Consider the following 11544-nt stretch of genomic DNA (forward strand, 5'->3'; position numbering starts at 1 on the left):
AACCTGATCGTCTATGTAGCCCGAGCATCGCCAGCCGCGTTTGCGCCAGGGGCGCATGACCTCTCGCATGAGCTTCGTGAACGCCCAGCAAGCGGAAGCGAGGCCGGAAGGCAGTTGTGTGAACACATAGAAGACCCCTCTCCAGCAGAAGCCGAGATATTCCCAGAACCTGGGATCGATATCGAGGTGATGATAGCCGCTTTTAAGGTCCAAAGTAAAAAGATAATCGCCTGGGAGTAGCCAACCAGGAACCGCCTTCAAGTCTTCGTAGCGGAAGGAGGGGACGTGCAAATAATCATTTACCAGCCTGCCGTCCCAAATAAGCCGGAGCTTGGTTGCCTGCTGCATGACCCCCAACGGGCAAACCACGCGGGGCTGCGACGGCCATACGCGGGCCGTGCCCGACGCCACCAGATCTGCTACGGCTTTGTCCACGAACGCGGTGTTGGCGGTTGCCCAAGCGTGATTGCGGCCGGAGTGCTGGGGGGGGAGGGCTGGAGACCCAACGGAGTGGGAAACCCGACGTGATCCACGAGATGACCAGCGTGTTCACAACCCAAGCCATCCAAGCGCCTTTCTTGCCCGAGAGGCGTCCCCTCATCTGAGGCGGCACGCAAGGCGGACCCGCTACTGGAGTCGACCGAGATCCCGAGGTGTTGTCGAAAGTAGGACTAGAAAACTCCCCTTTATCCTTCCAGAATTCACCGGGGGCCTCAACCTTCACACCTTCTGGCGCCACCGCGGGGCGGGCGGGTTGTTTCCGATGCATGGCCAGACTTGCCGGAACTGGTGTGGGGTCCAGGTTTGGCCGACGGGCAGGGACGGGGCCCGGTGCGGGCCGTTTGGGGGCTGGTAAGTCGTCAGGGGCTGCGGTAGGTGGGCCGCGCGGCTGACCTAAAAGATGCTGCCCTTTGAATTGGCTGGCGTTGTGACTGATGGACAGCTGGACGTTTTCCACAAGGCCCGGACTCGAGAGGGCCTCTACCCCTAGCTCGGACAGGAAGGCAATAGCATCATCGTGCGAGAACGAATCCATGGTTCCTCAGGCTGGAAATTACTGGCGGCTATGAAGGCCTGCAAGCGTGCACCGGACAGACTGTGGGAGACACGGGCGAGGCGAGAAGCGGAGCAACGCTTAAAGAGTAAGACAGGCAAAAAACGGGTCCCCAGCCGGCCGGCTGCCAAGGCGACTTGAGTGGCCACTTGGCCTGACGCGAATTATCCGATAAGGGAAAAAATAAAACGGCAAATGCTGCCACAAAGTGAACCCATGCGACGGTCTGTTCGCAACCTCAAAATGCGAACGCGAAATAAAGGAGAAAAGCGGGAAGGCAAAACACCGCGAGTAAAAAAGGTCATCAACGAAGCTTACAACTGTGCACGCGGGCGCCAACAACTGCGCACGCGGGCGCCAACAACTGCGCACGCGGGCGCCAACAACTGCGCACACGGGCGCCAACAACTGCGCACACGGGCGCCAACAACTGCGCACACGGCACCAACAACTGTGCACGCGGGCGCCAACAACTGCGCACGTGGGCGCCAACAACTGCGCACGCGGGCGCCAACAACTGTGCACACGGGCGCCAACAACTGCGCACACGGGCGCCAACAACTGCGCACGCAGGCGCCAACAACTGCGCACGCGGGCGCCAACAACTGTGCACGCGGGCACCAACAACTGCGCACACAGGCGCCAACAACTGCGCACACAGGCGCCAACAACTGCGCACGCGGGCGCCAACAACTGCGCACGCGGGCGCCAACAACTGCGCACGCGGGCGCCAACAACTGCGCACACGGGCGCCAACAACTGTGCACACGGGCACCAACAACTGCGCACGCGGGCGCCAACAGCTGCCAACTATCGCGCACACGGGCGCCTCAATCGCACGCGCGGGTGCCCAAATCGATGCTCGCTGGCAATCTCATCATAACCAAAGAAGAAAGAAATCTTGTGCACTCTGCACTGACCGGCAATGGTCCTTGAAGAGAAGAAGCGGCACACGGGCCATAAAAAAAAAAAAAAGCCAGGCACACGGGCCCCACTCTACTGCACCAGAGCCTGAGAACCACTACTTGCCGCTGCGGCCTTCCTTGCGGTTATTGCCATTGCGATCGCTGCGATCAAGCGCTCTGCATCGCGACCTCCACCATACTCATGACCGCGCTGGCCGCAACCCCTGTGGCTGCTGCCGCGCGATCCGCCACCGCTGCCTCCGCCGCCGGAGCCTCCAGCGCCGCGAGAATGGCTGCCGCCAAGACTGCCAGGCGTGGAGGCGCTCGCCGTCCGCAAGGAACAGTCATTCTGTTTCCGCACGAGGGCCTCCGCTTTTTCACCTTTTGGGATCCGTGTGCCGATAATGTTGTTAAAGCAGTGATCTCTGCTCATTAGCCATAAAATCCGCGCGAAACTCATCTGCCTGGAACGGTGGCTACGGACTCTGTCGATGGCGCATTGTCATTAATAGTTGAAATTTGAAGGAACTAAGTCGGAACCGTAGGAACTCGAGCGATGTAGATCGGAACTTGAAATGGTAAGGCTTCAAGTACAGCCTGTCACACTGACTATTGGACAAGGCTGTATGCTCTTCTGCGTGAAGGCAGAATGACTTCACCAGGAGAGCAGCGAGAATTAAGTCGCCACTGCGAACCAGTTGTACGACAGTACCACAGAACCAGCCTTAGAAGCTCCGGTCGCTTCGCTCCGTCGCGTCTAAGCCAACAAGGGGCTTTCACAGCTATGAAGCACAACCCAATAAGCAGGACATGCCTCGTGAAACGATGTCTACGTATGATATTGAGCCAAAAGATGTTAACATGTGCGCATAACAATAGGCTCATTCATACAAAGCCCGAAGCCCGAGAATTAACAACAAGCAGGCAGAGCAAACACGTCCTTTGGAAGGAGTAGCTGAGAGAGGTGATCCTATGGACCACCATCCACACTGGCAGCGAAGCAGAGACCTTCAATGCCATAAATACCAGGGGCTTTCGCAGCTATGAAGTACAACCCAATAAGCAGGACATGCCTCGTAACACGATGTCGACCTATGATGTTGAGCCAGTAACGTTAGCACGTGCGCATAGTAGAAAAATTATTCATAAAGTTTCCGACATTTAACCTACTAATATTTTATAAGGACGCATACCACGCGACTGCCTTTGGAAGCGTCCCTCAATGTCGTGCAGTTGGTTCCGGAGGAGGCGCGGACGCCATCCATACGTTTTCGTGTCTAGACCGTCCTCGTCAATTTTTGCAGATTGTTTTATCGCAATTTTACTGATCAGCAGACGCCTGTCAGAAGCATGGCTGGAGCTCCTGGAGCGTATGGCTTCCGTGATCAGGAGCATGAGCGCACACATCACACGCGACATCACTTAGTATGACATGGCATAGCAACTTTCTAACCCAGTCTGAACGGTAGCTGGATTTGATAGTCCTCCTACATAGCAGTATCCTAATTGCCAATCATTGCGGTGCCCTAATCTTAATCCAATACCAGTGTACTATCGTAATCCTGGATATAGGTATTTATCCTAATCCTGGGGCCGGGTCCCAATCCTAATCCTGGGGCCGGGTCGCAATCCTAATCCTGGGGCCGGGTCCCAATCCTAATCCTACACTCGGGTCCTCATCCTAAACCTGGCCTCAACTTTGTATCCTAATCCTGCCCCTCTTTCCAAATCCTAATTCCTGCCTGACCGGTACCCGAACCCAATCCCTAATCTTTGCATCCCTCTGACTGGGGTCCCAAGCTCTCAGAATCCCAGAGTGCCAGGCTCCCAGGCACATAGGCTGCCAGGCACACAGGCTCTTAGAATCCCAGGCTGCCAGGTTCCCAGGCTGCCAGGCACATAGGCACACAGGCTCTTAGCATCCCAGGCTGCCAGGTTCCCAGGCTCCCAGGCACACAGGCTCTCAACATCCCAGGCTGCCAGGTTCCCAGGCTGCCAGGCACACAGGCTCAGGCTGCCAGGTTCCCAGGCTGCCAGGCACACAGGCTCAGGCTGCCAGGTTCCCAGGCTCCCAGGTTCCAGGCACACAGGCTCCCAGGCACAAAGGCTCTTAGAATCCCAGGCTGCCAGGTTCCCAGGCTGCCAGGTTCCCAGGCTGCCAGGTCCCCAGGCTGCCAGGTTCCCAGGCTGCCAGGTTCCCAGGCTGCCAGGCCCCCAGGCTGCCAGGTCCCCAGGCTGCCAGGTCCCCAGGCTGCCAGGTCCCCAGGCTGCCAGGTCCCCAGGCTGCCAAGTCCCCAGGCTGCCAGGTCCCCAGGCAGCCAGGCACACAGGCTGCCAGGTTCCCAGGCTGCCAGGTCCCCAGGCTGCCAGGTCCCCAGGCTGCCAGGTCCCCAGGCTGCCAGGTCCCCAGGCTGCCAGGTCCCCAGGCTGCCAGGTCCCCAGGCTGCCAGGTCCCCAGGCTGCCAGGCCCCCAGGCTGCCAGGTCCCCAGGCTGCCAGGTCCCCAGGCTGCCAGGCCCCCAGGCTGCCAGGTTCCCAGGCTGCCAGGTCCCCAGGCTGCCAGGTCCCCAGGCTGCCAGGTCCCCAGGCTGCCAGGTCCCCAGGCTGCCAGGCCCCCAGGCTGCCAGGTCCCCAGGCTGCCAGGCCCCCAGGCTGCCAGGTCCCCAGGCTGCCAGGTCCCCAGGCTGCCAGGTCCCCAGGCTGCCAGGCCCCCAGGCTGCCAGGTCCCCAGGCTGCCAGGTCCCCAGGCTGCCAGGGCCCCAGGCTGCCAGGTTCACAGGCTGCCAGGCCCCCAGGCTGCCAGGTCCCCAGGCTCTCAGAATCCCAGGCTCCCAGGCACACAGGCTTCCAGGCCCCAGGCTCTTAGAATCCCAGGCTGCCAGGCACACATGCTCTTAGAATCCCAGGCTCCCAGGCACCCAGGCTCTCAGAAACCCAGGCTCCCAAGCACACATGCTCTTAGAATCCCAGGCTCCCAGGTACACATGCTTTCAGGATCCCAGGCTTACAGGCACACAGGCTCCCAGGCTCCCAGGCTCTCAGGTCCCCAGGCTCCCAGGCCCCAGGCTCCCAGGCATCCCAGGCTTCCAGGCACACATGCTCTTAGAATCCCAGGCTGCCCAGGCACACAGGCTCCCAGAATCCCCAGGCTGCCAGGCTCCCAGGCTCTCAGAAACCCAGGCTCCCAAGCACACATGCTCTTAGAATCCCAGGCTCCCAGGTACACATGCTTTTAGAATCCCAGGCTTACAGGCACACAGGCTCCCAGGTTCCCAGGCTCTCAGAAACCCAGGCTCCCAGGCACACAGGCTCTTAGAATCCCAGGCTTCCAGGCACACATGCTCTTAGAATCCCAGCCTCCCAGGCACACAGGCTCCCAGATCCCCAGGTTCCCAGGTTCCCAGGCTCTCAGAATCCTAGGCTCCCAGGCACACAGGCTCTCAGAATCCCAGGCTGCCAAGCTCCCACGCTCCCAGGTTCCCAGGCTCTCAGGTTCCCAGGCTCTTAGAATCTCAGGCTCACAGGCACACAAGCTCTTAGAAAGCCAGGCTGCCAGGTCCCCAGGCTGCCAGGTCCCCAGGCTGCCAGGTCCCCAGGCTGCCAGGTCCCCAGGCTGCCAGGTCCCCAGGCTGCCAGGTCCCCAGGCTGCCAGGTCCCCAAGCTCCCAGGTCCCCAGGCTGCCAGGTCCCCAGGCTGCCAGGCCCCCAGGCTGCCAGGTCCCCAGGCTGCCAGGCCCCCAGGCTGCCAGGTCCCCAGGCTGCCAGGTCCCCAGGCTGCCAGGTCCCCAGGCTGCCAGGTCCCCAGGCTGCCAGGTCCCCAGGCTGCCAGGTCCCCAGGCTGCCAGGTCCCCAGGCTGCCAGGTCCCCAGGCTGCCAGGTCCCCAGGCTGCCAGGTCCCCAGGCTGCCAGGTCCCCAGGCTGCCAGGTCCCCAGGCTGCCAGGTCCCCAGGCTGCCAGGTCCCCAGGCTGCCAGGTCCCCAAGCTCCCAGGTCCCCAAGCTCCCAGGTCCCCAAGCTCCCACGCTCCCAGGCTCTAAGAATCCCAGGCTGCCAGGTTCCCTAGCTCCCACGCTCCCAGTCTCCCAGATTCCCAGGCTCTCAGAATCCCAGGCTCCGAAGTAAACATGCTATCAGAAACCCATGCTTACAGAATCCCAGGCGCCCACGCTCCCACGTTCCCAGACTCCCAGGCACACAGGCTTTTAGAATCCTAAGCTTCCAGGCACACAGGCTCTCAGACACACAGGGTCCCATGCACACAGGTCGCCCATGGCTGCGGTCCAATCCTGGCCCCAAACCGCCAGATAAATATGCTCCTACATAAAATTAACTTAGCCGAATGCTAGTTTAAGCTTTGTTTACATTTCATGCATTTGCTGGCGCCTAGCGCTTGCATCGATGTAGCCCCCAGTAATAGCACATTGCATTACATTATCCATGAAAAGATTGTAAAATTTTAATTCACTATAAGCTCAGCAAATTGCAAGGGTAAAGGGCTCATCTGGACGCAGTTTGCATGCCGTGCTGCCGGCTTGCGCAAGGAATCTCTGCGCGCGCTCCACGCCCGCGCGCGCCGCGAGCACCAGGATAAACTACAACAAAATGTCTTTTGCTTCGTGCAAAAATACGTTGGTATGTGTTGGTATGTGTGCCCGGAAAGCTGTGCCGGACGGTCGACCGTCCGGCATACCGTCCGCCATGGACGGTTCCACCGTCCGCCAGGGGGGGTATATGAACCACACATCGCACGCCGGTTTGGGGATCCTGGCTCGAAGTGAGGCCCACCCTGGAGTCAGTTGGTACCGCTTTCATGTACTTCCACAAACAAACATTACATAATGCCAAATGAACGGGCTACAGAGACTGCATAGCTAAAGAAAAGTTATTGCTTTGCACGCGCGGGCACCTCCGACTTCGACTTTGCCGATGATGACGACAGGACTTCTCGCTTTGTACCCATCCAAAAGCACCGAAACGCATAGGGTTGTTGTGGAATATTGCACACGGAATAGATTGCGTGGTCTACTTTAAGGGCGCGCATGATGCCTCATGGAAGTGCTCGGCCGACGGACTGAAGCGGCCTGCGCCGCCGAGCAGATGGCCAGGGCTGCACCCTGGCTGGACGCGGCCCTCGGATGCAAGGTGCCCTCCGGCGCATAGAAGCTGGATGGCTTTCAGACTGCCGGTCATGGGACCCGGGAGGCGTGCTGCTGGTGCGGGGCAAACCAGGGCTGTCGGGTGACCGTCGGAGATGGCTGGGTGCACCACCAACTGATATATACACAGGGACGAATCCTAATCGGGGCGCTCGGCGGTACTCCGCCTGGAGCAAGCAGGTTCAACTCCTGCCGTCCTGATCCTTTCATCATCCTCCCACAAAGAGTCCCCCCCAATTCTTGTACATCACAGCGCACTCCTAGACCGGCTGGATTTGAGGAAGGTGCGCCCGTCACCGCTGCGCCAGCGGCAGCAGTGACGACCAGCCTGGTCTGGGCCAGGTGTCGCGGACGGTGTGCATTTGATTAAGTGGTTCACCCTTTTTGGCAGGCAAAATGGACGCAGACGCGGAACACAGTGCTTTAACCACACAGCATCAAGCACGCTACACGGCTAAAAATCAATATGCTTAAACTTGCTGTCATATGCTTAAAAGAAAAATTGTTGCAGATTCCGCTTAGCAGGTAGAGCCAGCGACGGGTAGAATTCAGTTTAGGCTGTACGACTTGAGGGCTATGTTCATTGGCCTTCTGTGCACGCAGTCCTGGGGGCCCTGACTCGAAGTCAGCCCCACCCTGGAGTTAGTTGGTACCGCTTTCATGTACTTCCTCAAAGATACTGCTTCTCTAGTACTGTGATGTTTTATTTGTTATATTCATGATAACTGAACTGAACTTGCAAGGCGCCACCACAGTTGCCGGTGCCATTAAAGGACACCCGTCCTGGGACACAGGCTCAGGCACAGAAATAGACTTAACGGGTTACATAAAACATAGCTATAAGCGTAAATAAACAAAGCCATGGAGTTTGTCCTGGACCCGAGCCATCTGCTTGCATCGCGAAAACCACGCGTCGCGCGCTGCAATGCCAGTAAAGTTTGCCATCGCCACAAAAAAGCAAAGCAAAACACACGTTGATAAAACAAACAACAACGGGGATAACGGCTCGCCGGTCAACACCCTCGGTCGCGGCTCAGTTTCTAAAACACAAAGGGGCTAAAGTCCCAACACAGCTACCAAACATACACACCGCTATATGACTACTCCACAATAACACAGTAATCCTCCTCTTCTTCCAGCTGAACTGCCGCCATGCCAGCCGTCCCCGCGCCGATGCCCGTCTCCGCCGGCTGAGTACGCGCGCGCGGCACCAGCGGGGGCACGCCAGCCGCCCGGGGCCCTGCCGATGACCGGCCCGCGAGGTCCTCAACGTCCTGGATGAAGCCCTGGACATCTTCCTTACCCTCTGCACTTGGAATCACCCCGAACACGATGGGGATGCCATTGTCGTGCTGGTCCACCACGAGCAAAGAAATGACCGGGTAGTTGTAGCTCGTGAGGCCGTACGTCGCATCCATGAGTACAATCCGGCCCACGTACAATTTCAGCAGCTGCACCAGCCACGGTGCCGTGAGCGTGAGCCGAAAGCCCTGCTGCACGACTCGCACTGCCGGCCCCCCTCCGGCTGCTGCAGTCACCCCTGCCGTCGCCGCCGCTGCTGCTGCTGGCATAGCACTCCGCCCCCCCGCCCCCACCGCCGCTGCCGTGTTACCCGGCCCCGCCATCACCAACTCCAGGGTGGGGCTGACTTCGAGTCAGGGCCCTCCGGTCGTCTTGCGCCTTGTTCCCTATAGAGACTGTACGGCAGTATCATTTATTTACCTAAGAGGTTACCTTTTTAGGGTTAGAATGAAAGGAAGAATCATTTTCAACCTAAGAGTTACAGCTTTTCAGAAAGAACTAAGAACTACTACTATAAGAACTACTACTACTATTACAATTTTTTGGCCGATCATTGGCGAGCGCAATAATGAGTGGTAGCAATGAAGGATTTGGTAAATTCGGTCTCGGGCACTCAAGGGACACCTAAGGGACACGGAAGGGATACTGTAAGGGATGAGCTTCTTCCCCTTTGGGGAGAACCTTCGGTGTCAAAGGGGTGGCACTGGAGGGTACCTTCCTGTACCACCCTGCCACCGGAGGGTACCCTCCTGTACCACCTTGCCACCGGAGACTACCCCCCTGTACCACCCTGCCACCGGAGGCTACCCCCCTGTACCACCCTGCCACCGGAGGATACCCTCCTGTACCACCCTGCCACCGGAGGGTACCCCCTGTACCACCTTGCCACCGGAGGATACCCCCCTGTACCACCCTGCCACCGGAGGCTACCCTCCTGTACCACCCTGCCACCGGAGGGTACCCCCTGTACCACCCTGCCACCGGAGGGTACCCTCCTGTACCACCCTGCCACCGGAGGATACCCCCCTGTACCACCCTGCCACCGGAGGGTACCCCCCTGTACCACCCTGCCACCGGAGGATACCCCCCTGTACCACCCTGCCACCAGAGGATACCCCCCTGTACCACCCTGCCACCGGAGGGTACCCCCTGTACCACCCTGCCACCGGAGGGTACCCTCCTGTACCACCCTGCCACCGGAGGGTACCCTCCTGTACCACCCTGCCACCGGAGGGTACCCTCCTGTACCACCCTGCCACCGGAGGGTACCCCCTGTACCACCCTGCCACCGGAGGGTACCCCCCTGTACCACCTTGCCACCGGAGGGTACCCCCTGTACCACCTTGCCACCGGAGGCTACCCCCCTGTACCACCCTGCCACCGGAGGCTACCCTTCTGTACCACCCTGCCACCGGAGGCTACCCTCCTGTACCACCCACATTTTTTAACTGGAAGGGCATTGCCTCGTGATGAATCAGCACTCGTGAAGAGCAATGTTTTTGCAATCATTGAAAGGTGAAGCTGCAGAAGATGGCAGTTGCTCGTAGCAAACCCAACAGCTGGGGCCCCGGGCCCCACCGACAGTATCCTAGCATGGCAGGACCGTAGTAGGGAATCTCCGGCAGGTAGGCCGAGATGTAAGCTACCCGGGCGGGGTGCTATTGCCAGGCACTTAAGTATCACGCGTACGACTACTTGGTGTTTAGAGTTCAAGACTCTGCTGCCGCCGTCTCAGATTGTTTCGTACCTGTGTATGTACACTAGTGCTTGTCGCTGGGTTGGACTTCTTCCTGCCTCAGCGAGGACTCTAAATTCCACGCTTCCGCAAAGCCAGTCATCCCGCCAGGTGAGCGACTGCTACAGTTTTAGTAGCCCCAAACTCTTCTGGTGGGGGCTTGTAGAAAACACATGAGTCTGCCAGGCTCTCCATGGCAAGCAAGGATGATCCCATTTGGATTCAGCTAAACATGGCAGTGGCCTCGGGGCGCCTCTTGTTTTTCATGCAGCTGCAGCAGCCAGGGATGGTGTTGGGCAGTGGGGTGCAGCAGGTATGTCAGGCTGCACGCCAGGTTTTTGTACAGGGGCCAGGGCTGATAGCTGAGTTGCTGAACAGGTGTTGAGTTGTTTGTCGTACACGCACAAATGTTAGGGTACGGCACTTGGCGCAGCTCACAGTTTACCGCACACGTTTTAGCATAGATAGATGACAAAAGCCTTGTGATGCTTTATGCATGGTGTGACGTGTTTCCTTGTAGAATAGGATAAGTGATTATGTTTGGCTCCAACAGGTACAAGTCCTAGGTTCAATATATGCATAGTTCTGAGTAATGTGCAGTCATCTGGTCAGATTAAGATTCCAAAGCTGGGGCCGGTGGATATCACTGAATGATGATCGTTTTTTCATCACGACCACCCCTTAAGGGTGTATTTCCAGTGCGGATTAAGGCCAGGGATTAACCCTCTGTCCTCCATCGATACTTGCTCAAACGGCTAAGTTGTTAGCAGACTTACCTCGCCTTTTCAACCTTTGGTTCCCTTATGGAACAAAACTATGTGGTAAGCTCGTACGAAGGACTTCCGTGCCCTAATCCCTGGCCTTAATCCGCACTGGAAATGCACCCTAAGAATCCCACATTTTTAAGGCTTAAGAATGTAAGCAGCAAAAAGAATTTCCTGAGTATAGGACTTAAGAATGAGTGCCATACTTAGCAAACCTATGGTAAGAGTTGTTAAAACCGGCCAAAGAGCAGCTAAGTATGCTGTAGACTAAGAATCAATAAGTTGGCCTAAGAACGTATAAGAACAACCCAAAGAATGGAAGAGAATACATAAGACTACTGGGCCCTAAAGAATGCTACATAAGACTGCTCGGCCCTAAAGAATTTCAAAGAATGGTTTTAAGATAAACGGAGGTCATACGAACGTTCTTAGAACGTTCTTAGAACGGTGTAAGAAGTTCTAATGGTTATTAAATTTTATTAATTTGGCTGGGCTAAGACTTAAGAACGTTCTTAAACCGCCTCCGTGTTCGTAGGGTATTCCACATGATGAGCAAGTGAGGTGACCAGGGCGACCCAACTGGGTCTGCAGACTGTTGTGTAATACATATGTATGTATATAATTCCTGACG

At 57.5% G+C, this 11544-nt stretch overlaps 3 protein-coding genes across 3 annotated transcripts; 2 read left to right on the plus strand and 1 right to left on the minus strand.

The window, feature by feature from the left end:
• Positions 1-1153: 1153 nt before the first annotated feature.
• VOLCADRAFT_106404 (uncharacterized protein) lies at positions 1154-1990 on the plus strand (the record flags this gene model as incomplete). The annotated part of the gene is made up of 1 exon (XM_002954428.1): positions 1154-1990. The coding sequence occupies exon 1, from the start codon at positions 1250-1252 to the stop codon at positions 1988-1990; it is 741 nt and encodes a 246-aa protein (XP_002954474.1). The 5' UTR covers positions 1154-1249.
• Positions 1991-7922: 5932 nt separating this feature from the next.
• On the minus strand, positions 7923-8683 carry VOLCADRAFT_106405 (uncharacterized protein; the record flags this gene model as incomplete). Its single annotated transcript, XM_002954486.1, has 1 exon — positions 7923-8683. One exon carries the CDS (start codon positions 8681-8683, stop codon positions 8213-8215), a length of 471 nt encoding a protein of 156 aa, XP_002954532.1. The 3' UTR covers positions 7923-8212.
• Positions 8684-9068: 385 nt separating this feature from the next.
• On the plus strand, positions 9069-9884 carry VOLCADRAFT_64810 (uncharacterized protein; the record flags this gene model as incomplete). Its single annotated transcript, XM_002954429.1, has 1 exon — positions 9069-9884. One exon carries the CDS (start codon positions 9069-9071, stop codon positions 9882-9884), a length of 816 nt encoding a protein of 271 aa, XP_002954475.1.
• Between the last annotated feature and the right edge of the window lie 1660 nt (positions 9885-11544).

Source organism: Volvox carteri (genome assembly GCF_000143455.1).
Source record: "Volvox carteri f. nagariensis unplaced genomic scaffold VOLCAscaffold_43, whole genome shotgun sequence".
NCBI lineage: Eukaryota > Viridiplantae > Chlorophyta > Chlorophyceae > Chlamydomonadales > Volvocaceae > Volvox > Volvox carteri.